Genomic DNA, 18,914 nt, shown 5'->3' with positions numbered 1-18,914 from the left:
ATTGTTTGCCATTAACAAATTGTATTCCTGGTCCTGTCCAGCCAAATAAATTAAAGTTAAAGTTTAATAAATTAAAGTTAAATTAAAGTTTCTGTTCTAAAGTTTAGGAAATGAAAACTTTGGCTGTTCCAATTCTCATTATTCATGATCACACTGCTTTTGCAGTTTCTGCTCTTTGTATTCAGTACAATTTTCTAATTTCATTTTGCTTGTGAAATTAATTACATTGATCCAGAAGCTGTTGATGAAGGCAGCAACTCTGTACGAGCCCTTTGGTATTTGCTATAATGAAGTTACACTCATGATCTCAATGAGTCACAAATACAAACACATGTATGGATATGTGTAAGTAATAGTAAGTAATTCAAAACGAATTCCAACAAGTTAGAATTTACAAATCTGCATGTGTAGATCAGAAATTCACTCTGCCTGCTCATCTGAGATCACACACTGGAATTTCCCTTTACATGTCTTTACAGCCATCTTTATTAAGCAAGAATGATTCCTGGAACATGTGACACAGCAATTACCTGAAATATTGTACCAGCTGCCAAAGTGGGGGGGATTTAGAGTATGGAATTTCTGACAAGGTGATTGTTGAGTGTTTTACATATTAAGAAATGAGACCAATTGTAAGTTGCTTCAAATGGAGGGAGCTTCATTAAATTCTTAAATTTAATAAATAAAGAAAGGGTCATTGCAATAAAAACTTGGAAGAATCCAGCATGGTATCCACAAACTTTACCTTTTTTGCTCCCTGTTCCTCTTCAACACCATCTCCTATTACAATGTACACGGCTTTCCTTCCAAACCTCTGCATTATTCTTTCAAAACAGCTCTCTTTCCCTGGGCAACACAAGAGAAGATACATTTTTTAATCTGGACACACACCACAGGCAGAGCTAACATTGAGGCACAGTTATCCCCTGACTGAACTGGCTGCAGCACTCTTTGCTTTCTTTTTAAACTGGATCTTCTGCTGAGGCAGATCCTCTCCATCTCAGGACAGTCACCAGCACTTGTTTGCCAGCCAAGGGCCTGCAAGTGCTGCCAGTTTCCTGTGAGCTTTGTGACTGTGGAGCCCTGCTTAGGCCACCAGCTGGCAGACTGATGTGACACGGGTGCATTCAGTCTCCAGAGCCCTCTTCTGTTCATTCTGGTTGCAGTAAAAACATGAAAATGCAATCCTCAAACACACCAGAAAGAACAGAACACGAAGAACCCCCAAGCCAACCCTACCAGTACTCATCACTCACAAAGCTTCACAAAGCTCATTCAGCACACTTGACCCCTCTGCAAGAGCAAGAGCATCCAAAAAGTGTTTCTGTAACAGCTCCAACCAGACCTTCCTTCCAGCTGGGTGCAGCTGGACATCCCACAAGCAGACAGTGCTCCATAGGGTACATTTCTATATATCTGGCTCACTTCCCCTTGGAGACACTTGAGAAGTGTTTTTTAGATTTTTTTTTCCCCTGCAGTCTGTACTAGGTTAAGTGTGGGAGTCAGGATGTGAATTAGACATCTGTAAGTAGGGAGCTAAAAATAAAGCTCACTCATTGCATGACTTAGGGACAAAACTTCAGCCTGCCTTAGGCAAGGCCTCAGTCAGTTTGCTCTTACCTGTTTTTGTTGCACTGTAAATGTTTTCAATGGGGAAGACAGTGCCCAGCCCATAGAGAAGCACTTTAGCCAGAGCTGGTATAAGCTGAGTTGTGGTGACCAACACATTCACACAGTTGGGCCTAGGAAACAGAAGTTATTAAAAATCTGGGTTTATTTCTTTCACCCTGGACTGAAAAGTGGTAGGAAGCAAACCATTCCTGCCACTGAAGTTCCCAAGCCAGTGGGGGATTTTGCAGCCAGAGGGAGATAATGTGAGAACCAGAAATGTCTTTTGATCAGCTCAGTAGAATGAAAAAAACATCAACCAAACGAGCAGCAGTGATGCAGCCTTACTGCAAGCTGGCCAGGATCGCTTTGGTGGGAATTTAAACCCAATGTAGTAATGTCTATGAAGGGTTCTGTGAGTGAGCATGTTCAGGGACAGAAGGGCTCTTCCCTCTCCTCTTTTGTAAACCTGAAAATGGAGCCATGGCTGAGGGAGCCAAGGAAAGGCAAGGACAAGGATTGTTTTGCTTTTGCTCAGCTCACCCCAACCCTCCATAATTCAGCCTGGCAAACATGTGCAGACTGGCTCCCACAGGCTTGGCCAGCCAAGCCCTGTAAATGTGTCTCAATTTGTTTAGAGGGGGGAAACAAGGGAAGCAAAGGAGCTCCTGGATTAAACCCACAGGCAATTCCTGGAGCTGCTCTTACCTGGAATGTATCAAATTCAGGGCTTTCAGAGCATGGGTGAGCCACAGATCAGTCAGAGCCTCCAGTTCTGCTCTCAGCTGCAGCCAGGTCTCCCTCTTAGGAGCTCCTATTAAACCTGCAGGCAGGGAAAGCACACAAAGGGAATTGCATGGGAATGCCAAAGGGCACCTGCCTGTGCTCTGAACCCTCCCACTGCCCCTCTCTTAGCCCTGGTGCCACTGCCTCCCTTTGTCACTGCCATGAGGCTCAGCTCCTGCACAATCCTGTGCTGCTGCAGCTCAGCTTCCTTCCCCTCTGCTGGAATGGCTCAGTCAAGCACACATGGCAGCACCTCCCTGGAACACCTTTCTTGGAGTGAGCATGAAGCTTGCATGGGAAGCGAGCAAGAAGATGGAGGTGCTGTGTAAAGTGGGCAGTGACCTGGGCAGAGACACACCTGAGGCCAGCATGGTTTTGTTCCTCCTGAAAAGCCATGCCCCATTTCCAGTGCATGCAGGGTACACTTGCCCTCCAACCAATAAATAAGTTGTGGTGATGCTTTGAGTTTTGCTTCTTTCTTTTCCTAGTCAGAGGGAAACCTGCACTGATGTACTGAAAAGGAAGCTGAGAGTCTCTTGGTATTGTTTTAGGGGAGTTTAAAGCAAGTAGCTATAACATAAGGAAGCCTTCAGGCAGCAATCAGACATGCTGTGTATCAAAAAAAGGACATATTAGTTTTGAACTGTTTGCTTGCCTGCTAAGCATTCTGGAAAATTGGAGAAGGTTACTTTCCTGCCAAATAAATTACAAAACAAAGCTCCATACTGGGACCTGAGTCTTTCTCAAAACCACTAACCAGGTATTTTAGTGTGACTCCCACAAGCCTTGTACAGAACCACATTTCAGGGTGACTGCGGGGGCGCTTGCTCAGCTCACCATGAAGAACATCATGGGGCTCCTACACGTGCTCCAGAGATGGCCCCGGAGGCTCTGCAGTTTTTGGGAGGATGGAAGGCCTGCTGCTGGCCTGGGCAGTGGCACTTACCCCCCACATTGTTCCTGTAGGTGTTGTACATCTCTTTGACCCGGCGGTAGCGGAACGCCAACTTCCTCATCCAGTCCACCCCGCCGTGGACGCCCGAGCCCAGGCACAGGTTTGCACTGGCAGTGGAGCTGTGGAAGCCATCTGCAGAGAAGTTGTACGTGCTGGGAGGAGGCAACGGGAGAGGTCAGTGTAATTACAGCCTGCACAGTGCCAGCAGGGAGGGGAAAGGGCTGAAAAGAAACGTGGGGACAAGAGGCACGCACAGGACACGCTGTACGGAACTGAAGTTCATCTTCAGCACAATTAGCAGCACTGATCTAAAAATATGTTCTGTTCCTGCATCAATTTCTCGCAATAATCACCCATAAAACCACAAATTGCAAAGCTCAATATGAGTTCTGCACATTTCATTCTTTTCCTTTTGTTGCTCTGCAGGCAACACTTTGGGAAAAGCAGATGGAATTGTACAGAAGTAGTTTCTATGAACATGATGACCCAACTCACACAGGTAATGGTAATGTTTGGTGCATTTTGGGTACAAGTTTCAACAAAGATCTGGCATGGCAAAGTCCAGCTCCTCTCTACTAAGCCCATTCACTACAGATTGGAGAGTGGGAAACCTTTCAGTCTGGTTTTGAAGCATTTTGGCAACAACTGTGACAATTGTCTGGTGAAATCATATATGAACCTGGTGTGGTCTGACTGGAGCTCAACCTAATTTAGACATATTTCCCAGAATGGTCCAAAGCTCAGCATAGTCAGGGCCTGAGAGAAGGCACAGACACAACAGTGTGAGAGAGGGGACTCTGTACTTGTGTGTGCTCAATAAATGCAGACAGCATGGAGCCAGGAGGGGAGACAGTGCAGGTCTGAGAATCTCTGGCCAGGCCCCTGCTACTTCCCAATGGCTGGGGACTGCCTGTCCTGCAGCTTCCAGCTTGGGACACCCCATACCTTAGATCCTGACCATTATCATCTGATGATACATCATCTATGTGGATCTGGTCGCAGTCCTAGGAGGCAGATGAAAAAAAAAATACAATAGTGAGTAAATGTTGTGGGGAAAAAATTGAAATAATGTAATGCAAAATTACTTTAAGTGTAATATCAAGGAGATAAAATCTTACAATTTGCTAGTATTGTAGTCTAGCCAGTTAATTGTTAGCAACGAGTATCACATAGCACTTGCACAAAATATGAACAGACAGAGAGTGTGTGAGATCTGCTGTTATCTAAGGGCACAGCAGCTCTTGAATAACCCAGTGAGTGGAACTCCTTATGCAGACAGAGATGGAGATGCTTGTGTTTTTAGCCAGGAAAGCTGAGGTTCTTTCTGCTCTGTATGCATGATAAGGCAGAGGCTTGGCAGCCTTTCTCCCTGTGAGAATTCTGCTCTGGACAGGAGGTGTGTGCCCACATAATTACAGGGGAGAAGATCTGTCCCAGGGAGATTTCCAGAGAGCCTGTCCTGCCTGTCCTGCTGGTGTTTTCCAGTTTGCTCCCAGGGGGCTGAGCTGCCTTTGATGTGCAGGGAAGCTGGGCTGAAGCACTGAAGGCAACAAACACTCCTTCACTGCCCCAGCCCCAGACTGAGCTGAGGAATAATGTGTGTCAATAATGAGGAAATCTGTGCACAGGAAATTTAACCAGAATATACACTTGGAGCTCAGCCTGCATGAAGTATGTGCTTGAGATCTTATCTTCCAAAATCCCTCATTGTTCAAATGGGGGAGGCCCTGCCTCAAAAATGTGAGAAATGTTATTCCTTTGGTTTCTTTCCCAGCCTCAGCATTAAGATTAGGAAGAGAAAAATTGGGAAGTTTCCCCCTGCACCTTAACTCTCCTTTCTCCATGAGCCTTACAGGTGAGAGCAGAACAGAAAGCCTGCAAGCTGATGAACACTATCTTTTATTTTGGCTGATTTTTCAACAGAGTTTAAAAGCTGTGACAATTGGTACCACAGGACTGTGGAGTCAGAACAACTGCAGATAACCAAGGTAATTCTTCACCACTTCAGTGTTCTGTAAACCACAGAATTTGTTTTACCTTCTTTACACAATGATGAGTTTGATGAATTACTTTAAACTAGCCCCTTTCAGAAAAGGAAAAAAGAAATCCCCAAACAAGTAACCAAACTCTTTGTCAGTGGCAAAACATGACAGATAGTTCTTGTGCATATGAATGAGATTTTCTGCAGCATTTTAGATAATTCTCAAAATGACACACAACTGCATCTTGCTCTCATCTCATCAGCCCTCTTATCCCCCCCATCACTGGGGTGTATATTGCTGTATATAACTGCAGCCAAGCAGCTGAACAGCAGGTCCCTGCTGGCACCTCTCTCCTCCAGCCCCAGAGCTGCTGTGCCCCAGGCTGGGGTCAGCCCACTGCACTCCAGCTGTGCCACTGCGTGAAGTCAGGGCAAAGGCATTTGTGCAGGGATCTGTTTTTCTCGTTTGTGAATGGATTGTTCTGTACACTGAAGTGTGACAACAGTAGCTATCACATTTCTGGGTTAATAAAACACCCTGACACTGCCTGAGACGCTACCTCATAGCTGCACCTCTCGTGTTACCCCAGCCACAGCCTGCACCTTCCACCCCTGCTCACAGGCTGCTCCTGCATCCTGCAGGGCTTCCCTGACATCCCAGTGAGAGGGGAATCACACACCCTGAGACACCTCAGCTGCTGAAAGGAGGAGGCTGCTGGAATGGCAGGAAGGAAACCTGGCCCAGGTTTCACATCTGCTGCTGTTTTTCAGCTGGGATCTCAGGGGGGATGGTGTGTGACACACACAGCCTGTACCCCACACAAGTGTGTGAGCCCTCCCTGCTGGTTTTCAGCTGGGATCTCACAGATGGTGTTAGCACACCCAGCCTGTACCTCAGGCAAGTGTGTGAGCCCTCAGCCAGCCCTTGCAGCTCTGGGCACTGAGCTGGTTTTACTCTTGGGTGCTGCACAAGCTGCCTCCAGGTGGGAGCAGCCACGTTTAGAGGAGCCTGAGCTGCTTTAAATGGCACTGCTGGCTTGGAGCAAGCCTCTGCTGCCTCCCTGTGAAATACAGGGCTCCTGAGAGCTGCTTCTGGTGTCCCTCACATTCCCTCTGAACACTCCCAAGGAATGTCTCATGCAGGTATAAAAGCAGCTTACAAAGGCACACATAATCTATCTGGGGATCAGGACTGGGCTAGAGAGTTTCAAACATCTCATGGATTCACTGATCAGTGGAGCCTGCATCCCTCATTAGGAGGGGTTAACACTTCCCAGAACACAAAACCTCCAGGGATGGCTCCCAAAGGCAGCAACTTGTAAACACACACTAATCCCCTTGTTTGTCAGCTCCTCATCCCCCTGCCAGTCCTCCTGTCCTTAATACCTGTTTTCCAGACAGCTGGACAATAATATCTCCAGAGGGGCTGGGGTGGAAGGTGCTGTTCTTTAGCCAGCATTGTGCTGTGAACAAAAGGCATCTGGGAAGAAAAGCACAGCCCTGGGAAGGCCAGAGTTTGTATTTTAACTTCACTGTGATTTTTAACCCTGGCTAAGTTCTTTTCTCCCTGATTCTCGTAAAAAGGGGAGCAGAGAGGGAGAATATCTGCTGTCAGGTGAATATTTGCTGATACACTCTGCAGCATGATCAGAGCCCTTTGTGCAGACACCTTGCATGGCTCACACTCACACACTGTAGGGATTTCATCTGCCTGTGGGACTTTGCTGACAGAGAATCCCTTTCTGTAAAAAGACTGGAAGTTTTCAGTAGGAGTCTAAGACTTCTGCAGTGTACCAGTGATCAGCCTCCTCCCACACAACCACCCGAGTTTTGGGGTGAATCTGCTGGAACCTGGCTGCCTACTGCACTGCAGCACTGGGAGAGGATGGGCTGCAGCAGGAGGGATCTGAAGAGCTGCACCTGAATGGAACTGCACAGCCAAAATGCTCTCAGCTAATGCATCCAGGAAACAATTACCTGAATCCCTTCTGGGTAGATCCTAAGAAAAGATAAAGCCCTGGCTAACCAGAGTTTCAGAATCTTTTGTTTTTTGGGGTTTTTTTGGACAGCAAAAAGGTTGCATTCCAGCTCAGGCTCCTCCCTCAGTTTTTTGCCAGGTGACATCACATCCTCACCAGACTAAGGAGGATCACACAAATTCTCCCAAGGGCTGTGCAAACCTTGCTGTACCTATGGACAAATGTTCTGTCCTCATCAGGCCCTTCCTGGGAATGCTTCAGGAGGGCTTTGCACCCTGGCAGCACCTTCTGCTCTGCACAGCACTGCAAACTGCAGCCAGCAGAACAAACCACCCCCCTGTGCTAAGGCAAGGGAATTGCTTTCCTTGTCCAACCTGCCCCTCTGGAGAGGATGGGTGACATTTCCTCCCCTTTCCCCTTATTCCACTGTCAGTTCTGAGCCATGCTCTGCTTACTCCAGTCTGCTGGACCCCCAGAATGGCTGAACTTGGAATTGTGCCAGAGGGGCATTTTCAGTGCTTAAGAGCATTCCTGCTGTGGTTTCAGATGGGAAACTCTCCCCCTGCTCTCTCAGCACAAGAGATGGTCAGAAATGGTCTCAGCTCACTTTGTGTGGTACAGGCCAGCACTGCACCACACGATGGTGCTAATGTACATGGTAATGCATGAGGGGCCACAGCTGAATATATTCCCAGGCTGGTTTTTACAAATCCCTTTTTTCATTTTTAAGGATGTTATTCCCTGTGATTTTTTAAGCCCAGTACTCAGTGATGTATGATCCTTAAATACCACTCTGTGAATACACAAAGGTGGCTTTTATTTATCATCCTAAAGGAAGGAGTAGGGTGGGTAACTCTGGGTGACTCTGTTACTGCAAATTCCTCCAAACTGACATGGCTTTTTTGGAAAGTAAAATTCTGTAAGGCACATTTACTTTTCTTTAATTCTGCATCATCCATCAATTTTTCATTGAAAAAGCTCAGCTAAAACCAAACCAGCAGTGCCCAGAGCTGTTACTGACTGACAAATGTGCACAATTTGACAAAGGCCAGACAATTTGCTGCTTCATTTAAAATCTTAGGGCAGTAAGTGAAAAAGGAGAAAACTTATTTTAAAACTGGCAATTCTTGCAAAAATCTAGAAAAGCAGAGGGGTTTTGTAAGGTCACTGTGCAGGACACGGAGCTTTGTTGAATCACATATTGAGATCTGATGGGTGAAAGGTGATGGTTCTGTAGTAAATATTATCACTGCTTAAATAATGCCCTGGGCTCCCAAAGAGGAGCTCTGTTTTTCTTTTCCTAAGAGAAAGATTTTACTTTGTACTTTCCATGCCCTCATCACAAACTCCCTCTATGAAAAAAGTTGAAAGAAGAAAAATCTGTCAGTTCAGGTGCTTGTGTTTGAAAGGAAATAACAATTCCCAGCAAGTGACACCTCAAGACTGCCAGAGCCAGGGGGCAGGAAAGGCTGTGCCTCCCCTGACAGAGGGGACCACACTGAAATCCAGCACTGAAGGAACCACAAATTCCCACTGAACTCCTCAGGCACAGAAAATGTTTCTCTCCTTTCATCTGGCACAGCAACAAATTCTTCCTTTTTCAAGTGAAGGAAAAAAAATAAAAATAAAAGACCACAGAAGTCTGCCCGGGGATGCCAGGTTTTTTCTTTTCCAAATGCCTCCAAGCTGTGTTTTCATTCCAAGGTGCCCAGAGCTCAGTCCCCACCTCATCACCCTGGAGCTGATCCATTCAGGCTGAGTGCTCTGGCTGCAGATTCCAGCACATTTCCACCCCTGCTGCCCAGCTGCTCCTCAGCATCCTGCCAGCACCACCTTGCCTGCTGTTTACCACACTCTCTAAAGGATTTTTGCTTTGTATGAGAGAGAGTCAGGTCTAACCATGGCACCAGCAGCAAAAATTCTTCCTCTTGTTCTGTTACATTGAAACTGCCATAGTTTCATCCTGCAGTATTCCTGATCCTGAGCAGAACCTCCTGCTCTGTCTGTGCAAAACCTTCCTCAACAACAGAGCAACATTTTCAAAACCTCTGCTTTGGCTCACAGCTAATTGCTGCCTGCCCCCATAGGATCTATGCCAATTTAGCTGAATAAAATTATTAAATAGCAAATTTCAGGTCAAGAAGCAGCAGCAATGTCCTCATTATTGCATTTAGGAATAATTTAATAAACCTGCAAATTATTAAATTTAATAAATTGTAATAATTTAGTAAACCTGCAAAAAGCCATCATTGTTAACTGACTATTTAGACAAAAAGAAATCCTGGACAGAATGGAGGTGTCCAAGGGATGCTTCCAATAAGCCAACTAAGGTCCACTTCTCTGGGGTCAAAAATAAAGTTTCTTGGCCAAACTCCCCCAAGTTTGTAGGCTACATGCAAATGATCACAGAGAAAGATGTTAAATAAAACAAGCAGCCACATACCTCCAGGTCATTGAAGAACAGATGTGTATCTGCAAGGTTAAAGATCATTTCTTCCATCATGAGACCTATCCTCACAGAGGTTGTGGTGTCCTGTCAGGGGAAAATCAGGTTTTTTCCATTCACTTTGATTTTCTTTTTTGGGGATAGGTGTGGGGGGTGGGAGATCTTAGACCAAACCCAGGATCTACACATTCCTATTTCTTAAGATACATTTATTAAAGTAATTTTACTTCCCAAGTGTATTTTAACATTAACATGATTTTCCCATCCTTTCTTTTGCTCTCCTAGATAAACAAAATTTTGTTCTTTGAAGGAAGTCTGTGACTCACCCTGACCACTAACAGCCCACACACTTCAGATGATACAAAGCTCCTTTAAACACCTGAAACTATGCAGGAATTGCTTCAGTAGTTTAGACAAAATATTCATTTCCAATAGCATCAGCAGTGACTGGTTTGGGGGTATTACCCAGCAACACAACATGCAGAGGGGTCATTCCTTCTGACTTGTCCCTCAAACCAACAATTCCATTTCCATTGAAGCTGCCTACTAATCTACCAGCATCAGCAGAGTTAAAACTGCCCCATCCTGCCATGTAAACCCAATTATTACACAATAAAATCCTTTTCCAGTACAACTATTGCAGCCTTGCAGAGCCTCAACTGCAGCCCCAATAGCAGCAACACCAAATAACAACATTGCTTAAAAAAACCAAATAACATAAAATTTACAAAAAAAAAGGGAAAAAAAAAAAAAAGACAAGACACAGCACAAATGCAGGACAGGTTCATCTGTCACTGCAGCTGGTGTTGGGAATGGCAATGCCCCCAGTGGCCCTGACTGTTCCCAAACACCTGGGTCTGATGCAGCCCCTCCCAGGAGGTCCCAAATTGCCTCCTGGAAGGGAAGGACCTGGTGCAGGAGCTCTGCCTGCCTGTGGCCTTTTCAAACCACTCAATGTGAAGATGCACGTGCTGGCAGCTCTAAAACATCTCCTGCACCTCCATAAGCACAAGTGAACTTTCTCACACCCAGATCCTGCTCCTGGCCAGCATCAGTGACAAAACCTTCAGTGAATTCCCCTGGAGAAGGATGGTGCTACCTGCAGCTCTGCTTAAGTGAGTTTGGTTAATTCATCCTGGAAAATGAATGTTTTTCCCAGCTGAGACAGCACTGAGCCTGTGAAGGGGCTGTCACTTCACTGCCCACCAAGCCAACCACCCCTCCTGCCCCAAACAACCAGCCCTGTTCCTAAATCCACAGCAAGAGCACAGAAACACATTGATGCAAACCAGCAGTGCATCTTCTCATTCATCAAAACAGCTCAAAAACAGAAGCAAAAATAATCTGTATTTAATTTGATAAAGAGTCACAGCACAAAAGCATTGTGCCTGCTCAAACTGAACAACAGCAGACAACTTGGAAAAAGCCCACATGCCCACAACAGAATTTTCTTTTTGTTGTTAATTCATCTTCAGTAGGTCAGGCATCTCATTTTGATGTATAAATCTGCCTTGCTTTAGCATGGTGTGTGACTCAGCAGAGGAAACCCACCCAGTCAAACAGAGTCTGTGCTCTAACTTTCTGCAGATTTCTGTGGGTCCTGCTGCTGCATGACAGCACAGTAAGGAACTGGCTGGGCAGCTCTAACAGGGAGCACAGTGTAGGGAGGGTGAGCACATTGCAATCAACCTTTGTGGCAGACGCTGCTGACATGGATGGTGTAGGACACACCAAGCTAATTACTGCACATTCCTGGTGAAGTTCTCTTTAATTAGAGCAGAATGGCCGAGGTTGCAGCCGTGTGTGACTCACAAGCCCTGTGCCCATTGCAGAGAAGCTCTGTCACTCATGTTTAAACATTCCTGATGCTGTCCCACAAACAAGGGCACAAAGCAAAGACTCCAACAGACTTGCCTTGAACAGGTCTCTCATTTTCAGCCCCAAACCTGCTCTCCTGATGAGGCACAGGGACACAGACATAATCAGGGCATTTCACTGTGGCCCCATAGGAACAGCACTGAATCAAATTTTACTACCCAGGTGTAGTTACACGGGGGAACTGTTTTGAAGAAAATATGCTGCTAGGAAGAAATTATTTTGTAAAATGGTTTTTAATGAAGCAATTTATTTTTATACATTTCAAGGATCATTAGCCTTTAAAACTCTTTCAGGAAATCTCATTGGTTGCTATCTGTCATTTATCCTCTAAGTTTCATTTTAGCATTATTGGTATTAATCACTAATGGGGAGTAGGAAACATTTCCACAGTGTATGAAGTTACCTTCTCTTTTACTAAACAATATGGAAACCAAACTGTAGATGAGAGGGGGGGTGGGGGGAAAAAAAAAATCTTTCTCTTGAGGTACAGAATATGATGGAATGAAAACAAAACAGAAAAATGCACTTTACCACCCAGAGGGGAAGTCGTTTGGGGAAATGATTTGGCACCACTGCTTCCACAGTGTGGACATTTCCTCCACAGCAAGGCACAATTCCAAGTCCTAAAGAGGCTGATAAAGTTTTAAGGCCAACCAGCACTCCCAGTGTGACAGGGGTGTCTAGAGGCACGAGGCCAGGGTTCCTCCAGCAGTTCTTTATTTGCTGTGCTGTAGCATCCAGAAGCACCAGTCCCAGAGGTTGTGCCCACCCCAAGGAAAGACACAGCTCCTACAGCTGTCAGTTCAAACAGGAAAATCAGGCTGCACCAAAATGAGATTGGTATATCCAAATTCTCTGTACAGTGTGTAAATAATCAGAAAGAGGATTATGAAATTTGTGTGAAGATGCTGATGGAGTGCTCTTCCTGGGCACAGAAACTCTGTGCCACTGAGGGACATCTCTGTGCTGCCAGTGGTGCCCATGTAGGAGCAGTGTGGGTTCAGCAGAGCAATGGGAAGTTCCCAGTGCTCCCTGCTATCATCCTTCTGTAGGAAAAGTGTGCCCAGGAGCCCTGGGAATGAGCTCCTCACTAACACATCCAGCCAAGGCTTCCTGATGCATGTGAAGCCCAAGGACCACAGACAGCCTGAAATCAAATCTCCTCCAGGAACCACTTTTTGCAGTGAAAACAGATTAATCTAAAAACTCAACTCTCAGTGCTTGTTTAGTAACTTTAGAAGAGCGAGGTCCTCCCTGTGCTAATCTAGGAGTCATGCTTTCACAAACAAGGACAATGAGAGGCAGGGGTGCAAAACAGGCAATAAACTCCTTTTGTAAATAAAACTTACAGCAGCACAGAGTATCCCCACATGCCTCATCTCTGCCATGCTCCATTGGTGGAATTTCCTTCAGGGTCAAAATGTAACAGCCCCACAAATTACTTTTAGTGCAAACCCCTGGTGCTCAGACCCAGCATTGCTGATCCTCCCCAGCACAGCCTCAGCAGCTGCCTCCCATGGAAACCTGGGGGAGACAAGCATCAGGAGGGAAGGGATCATTCTGAATTGTTCACTCCTTCTCAACACACCCTCCACTCCCACTTCTGAAGAACAGCAGTCACTTCCAGAGCTGCCCATTTCTCCTCAGGGCACACCTTGAGAGAACCGAGAGGTAAAAAAGCCCCCACTCCCTATTGCTGCTTCATGAACAACAAGGGATCAAAACACACCAAGAGTGAAGTCCTCTTTCAGCATTTTGCTCAGAAATGTTTTCTCTAGAGAGCATCCTCGGACACGTCCCTGCTGTTTCTGGCAATTTCCACCCCAAGTGAGGCCCTGCCAGCCCCATCCCCACATCCACTTGCTCTGGGGAGCTTCTGCTGCCTGCTTAGCACAGCTTGAGGAAAACATGGGCAGCAGCAGCCTGTGGAACACGTTGTAAAGGAAGACTAAAGCACTCATTTAGCAAGGAGCTCGTTTTCTTTCACATCCCAGTGGCACAAGCTCACACAATTGTTGCCAGTGCTGCTCTCAGTTTGGCACTGTTTCTAACCCTTGAACTAGCTCTCTACATTTGAAATGAATAATGTTTTAAAAATTACAAGTTGAGTTATGTCCTCCGAACTACTAACACCTCACCTAAAATTAATTTCTGTTTCAGTTTTCATTTTTAACCTTTGTTTCAAGTAATAATACGACAGAAGATTGCCAAAAGGACCTTGCTGAACAGCCTTCAGTTTGTATTGAAGACAATTTCCATGAAAACTGGAGGTGAACAAGCAAATATTTCCCTATGACAGCAGTGGGAAGGCAGATCTGCTCACACCACACAGAACTCCCACTACTCTGTATTTATGAGAGCAAAGGGAATGCAGAATGGGCATGCACACCCAAATCAGCTTTAATTGCTGCCAGGATGTTGCAATGCGCACGGTGCTGGTCCTCAGAGCCTCTCCAGGAGCTGCACAGAAGCTCTCACACTGCCAGAGGTGCTGGCTCTACCTCCACAGCAGCCCTGGGGCATTAAATTATACAAAACTGCACCCCCAGGACCCTCCCAAGGGCTCTGCATTAAAACCACCCTTGAATTACACAAACTGCACCCCCAGGACCCTCCCAAAGGCTCTGCATTAAAACCACCCTTGAATTACACAAACTGCACCCCCAGCACCCTCCCAAGGGCTCTGCATTAAAACCACCCTTGAATTAACACAAACTGCACCCCAAGGACCCTCCCAAGGGCTCTGCATTAAAACCACCTTCCCCCAGATGTCCTGGAACACTGAGATTGATTTTTCATGCACTGCTTCCACTTGCCCTGGAATATGCACTAAAAGGCCACGGATTTGTGAACAGCTGATCCAAGCTGCACGTCCACAGCTCTCCCTGCCTGCACACTGGGGCTCTGGAGGAAGAGGGAAGCAGATTTATCTCTGGCAATCTCTCAAGTGCAAGCCACCCCAGCCCTGGCTCCAAAGCCCTCTCCAGGGCTGTGCCTTGCAGTTCCCTGTTCAGACTTGCAGGCCATTAGCACAGGGCAGAGCTGGCTCCTCTGACACAGATAACAAATCTGCTTCTTGTCTGACTCTGCTCTCCTCAGCAACGTGACAATTAACTCGACATTGGGATTGTCAGGACAAAGTCATCCTGAGCCTGGATCCTGGATTCAGACACCATCACCTCCCTTAAAAACCCCACCAAACTAAAGCCCCAGCATTTAAAACTAATCAGTCCTTTTAAATCCCTGCCAAATACCTATTTATGCCGTGAGCAAATAATTACTTTTCTACAAGGAAGAAAGTATTAATTAAGAGTATTCAGCAGACTCCTATTCTATAGGGTTTATCTGCCACAGGTGTCAGCCAGAGGTGAGAGACGGATTAGGATCCAATCAAGGGCCTTCCAAGTTAAATCTCCTCCTTGTGGTTATCTGTTAATAACAAAGTTGTCACCAAAAGAAAGAATTTAATAGTTTTAATTGAGTTTAATTACTTGGAAACGCCTGGAAAATCGACCAGCTTGGTTGTAGCATTAAAAAAATAATAATTAAAAAAAATTCAAAGATAAAAATACCAGGGTCACATGTTTGAACAAAAAAAGTCTGTGAGAATAATCATCCTTTCGCTGTAACATTTTATACCTTGATCAAAATTTGAGACATGAACAAGACTTTCCCAGAATAATGGGAAATTAACCATGTGCATGAGTTCTAGTTCAAGTAAATTCATGTCTTTTTCAGGAAAAAACCCACATTTCACTCTTTTACTAACTACACCTAAGTAGCTTAGCTTGCAATTTTATCTCTTTAATAACACAGGCTACAGCAGACTGAGCCTCTCAGAGCTTTCCCAGTGAGAGCATTTGTGAGAAGAGGACCCAAAAGCCATTTTCAGAAGTGATTTACTTAAAGGACTACACTTCAAGCTTTTTTGAAAAGGACCATCCCTTTTCCAACAGAACCTCTCAGTTTTTCAAGGTCCAAACTTTTTCCCACTAAAATAAGGACATTGTTTATGAAAAGATTGATACATCCAGGTTTATTGGGCAATTTACTGAATTTGAATGACTAGTGTCATAAGACAGCACAGTGTGACCTTGTGGGAAGGCCACGATGGGGAGCAAATGTAACTGAATCCCTTTTCTTCAGGTACCTTTTCATATTCACCCTTCCTGTGATTTTAGGGGCACTTCTGAATATTCTTACTGTCTACTGAACAACTCCTTTTACTGTCATGTCTCTTCACATATGGCTGGAAATTATTCCAATAACCAAACGGGCACATAGGCCACTAAATCTCACATTTAGGGTCACACAGAGGGTGAAAAGTCTCTCCCCCCTCTGGAAAGGAGCTGTGCTTAGGGACAGGCAGCAAGGCCCACACTAATTTATCCAGGGTCTGAACCCATCAAGCCTGAAGTGGATTCCAGTCCTGTACAAGAATATGGAATATGTACCTAAATACAGGTTAAAGGCTGAGCATTGATGCTTGAGGATAAATAGGAATTATTTCTATTTAGTAACACAAACGGTTCATGACCAAAAACCTACAAATAATTTCTTTTTACTGTACGTGGCATGCGTTTCAGAAAAGGGAGTGGAATTTAAACCAAATCAATCTTAATTTCCTTCCCCTCAGCACAGGAGAGTCACTGTATTTCTATATGAAAGCCCCTGATTGCCCTGTGAAAAACACAAAACTTCTGGGAAGCTTGGTGGAAACACACCATGGAGTGTGATCCTCAGCACAATGACATAGTTTGCACATGCAGCTTCCTAAAAAAAGTCACGTCCCCTTGGTTTTTCAAACTTTTTCCCCTTAAAACTCCAGTCCCAATTCAACCAAAGCAGGTTCCCCTTCCTCGAGCTTGTTTAATAACCCAGCATTGTTTCTGCTATTTATTTTATGTCAAAAATAATCCTTTAATAGTCCCAAATGCCACGTGTGCAGCTTGCTCAGAACCCCTCCTGCTCCCCTAAGCTCCAGGACAAGGGGTTACATCCCCAGGAGCTCAGAGCATCTCTGTGCCCACCTCCAGCCTGCTGGGATCTGCTTTTGCTGCTCCTGCTGCTGCTGCTGCTTCTCACCGCGATGATAAACACAGATGTCTGCTCCCGAAATACACGTTTGAAACAATCAAATGGCTGGAATTATTTACTCCCTTCTCTCCAATAATGAGCTAAATAATTGATATAGCAGCATGTCTAAAGTAACAGACTTCTTTATTACCTGCAGTGATTGAATGCTTCTTTAATTTAACTTAAAAAGGCATTAAACACAAGGTTTAGCCTCCAGTGGGTAAAAAAATCTCCAACTTCCTCAGAAAATCCTTTCCAAATTGTATTCATCTTGACTTAATCCATGATCTACTGAGTGAATTAGGCTCTATTTGTTTTGAAAATCTATTTTATGGAGTTCCAAGGGCTGTGTTTTCCTTAGGAAGGGCTTATTCTGCCTTTCTGCCCAGGATGCCTGCTAGCAGCCCTCAGCAGAGGCCTCTGCAGGTTCTGAACGTCCCAAGGTGCCCCACACATATGACTAACAAAATGTAAATAAACACAGCTGAGCCAGTAAGAAATTGGAAGGTTTTCTCATTAAAGAAATAAAATAAACAGATGTCCTTAAGCACTTTGGCTCATGTTTGTCAAAGGAATGGAAAACTCTCAGATGTTGGAGCAGCAGTCATGATATAAGGCCACATCTCAAGCGAGAGAAGGGGAAAAAAGCAATGCCCTGGCACTCAGAATTAACTAATAGTTCTCAAGGGAGACCCCTTTTGATTTGAACCTTAGCAACTTCTACAAATAGTTTTTAACAGCCGAGCAATAAAATGGGGTTTTATTCCTTCTCAGTTTGTAAAGTAGTAAAGGACAGGCTCGGCCATTAGGAGCATGAATCACCAGCAGATTTGATTAAATCCCCATGGTGTTTCAATCAGGTCCTGCCTTTAGGGTCCTGTGAGAGAACAAAGCAGGGAAAAGCACAAGCTACTTGAAGCACTCAGTGAAACCAGGGAAGGGGAAAAAAAAAGAAATTAAAAAATCAAACCTAGTGTTTTACAAGGATCTTGCGTAGAGCCAAGGAGGAACTTTTCAATGACTTTTTCTTTTTTTAATTGGAAATTATAATTCATTCAAAGGAAAACTTTTCATAAGAACATGTAACAGCCGGTGAAACTTTTGAGGAATAAGGTTTCTTAGATCCACAACATCATTTCTGGTGAGAACAAGACAGTCCAGTTCACAGCCAGCACACAGCAGCTATAACATTTGTTCCAATGCTAGAAAATCATATTTATGACCTGTCCTCAACTGGGCCAAGCAGAAACTTTTCCTACTCTCTCCAAAAGGTCCTGCTATGATTGGTGGACCCTCTCCTGGGTGACTGCAAGTCTCTCATCAGAGAGGCCCAGCCCATGTTTGCACAGGCTGGAAAGCTGAGGGCATCTCCTGTCTGCTCGCGGCTTCAGTAAAGCTCATGCTGCCACTTCTGAAACACAAAAGCATTAAAAAAACGTGGCTGTGACAGAAAAGCAGCCCCTGCTTCACACAAGCACCTCTGAGGCACGCTGCAAGCCCTCAGTGAGTGCACAGGGGCTGCTGCACATGAAGCAAGCACACAGCCCCAGCTCCCGGGGCAGGCTCACACAGGGCAGCTGCAGCTTAACCCGCACCCAGAGCACGGCTCTGCGTGATTTTAAACCAGGACATAACGTGCTTTACACGTTTTTGCAGTGTGTTCTTTTCTTAGTTTGAGGTAATTCCGAATGCTGAACAGTCTCAGAGGTTACATGGCTCTTGCAGGGAGTTTTATAGATCTGAACTCCCAGGTATCAGCAGGCACTGTCAAAGTGCTGATAAAGATCCAACACAATTCAAGAACTTAGACTGTCCTATGTGTTCAAATCTCTAAGCCCAGGTTAAAATAAAATCCTTGTCATTTGATTCCAGGATTTTGGAGTATCTTGGATATAAAAATGAATTTTAACTCCAGTTTTCACTTTACTCACAAGTCACTTGGACACTTCAATCCCAAGAAGTGGGGATGCAACACAGAACAAGAATACACATTCTTGGAACAATACAAAATACTAAGAAAAGGTATTGGCTTCACAGAACTCCCTCAAATTAGGAAAACAACACCCCCACTGCTCCCTTTTTTCCTTGATACCAGTCCTTCAAAAAGCATGAGAATGAAACTGCAGTACAATACTTGAACACAAATTTCTGCAACTCTTTCAGTCTGAGAAATTTTAAGGCTTAGACAGCACAGGTTATGGAACA

General features: G+C 45.0%; 1 protein-coding gene across 3 annotated transcripts in view; it reads right to left on the bottom strand.

The window, feature by feature from the left end:
- EYA2 (EYA transcriptional coactivator and phosphatase 2) overlaps positions 1-18,914 on the bottom strand; it is an 87,900-nt gene that overhangs the window by 2,498 nt on the left and 66,488 nt on the right. For all 3 annotated transcript variants that reach the window (XM_071446885.1, XM_071446884.1, XM_071446886.1), the window contains exons 10-15: positions 9,753-9,842; positions 4,295-4,353; positions 3,341-3,501; positions 2,317-2,431; positions 1,621-1,742; positions 746-846 (exon numbers count right to left, since the gene is read on the bottom strand). In XM_071446885.1, the coding sequence (XP_071302986.1) occupies positions 746-846; positions 1,621-1,742; positions 2,317-2,431; positions 3,341-3,501; positions 4,295-4,353; positions 9,753-9,842 (648 nt within the window). The remainder of the gene's footprint in view (positions 1-745; positions 847-1,620; positions 1,743-2,316; positions 2,432-3,340; positions 3,502-4,294; positions 4,354-9,752; positions 9,843-18,914) is intronic.

Source organism: Agelaius tricolor, unplaced genomic scaffold (genome assembly GCF_023055355.1).
Source record: "Agelaius tricolor isolate 1412-34295 unplaced genomic scaffold, bAgeTri1.0.p SCAF_23, whole genome shotgun sequence".
In the NCBI taxonomy this organism is placed as follows: Eukaryota; Metazoa; Chordata; class Aves; order Passeriformes; family Icteridae; genus Agelaius; species Agelaius tricolor.
Note: the sequence above shows the minus strand (reverse complement) of the source record. Positions and strands in the feature narration are given on the sequence as shown.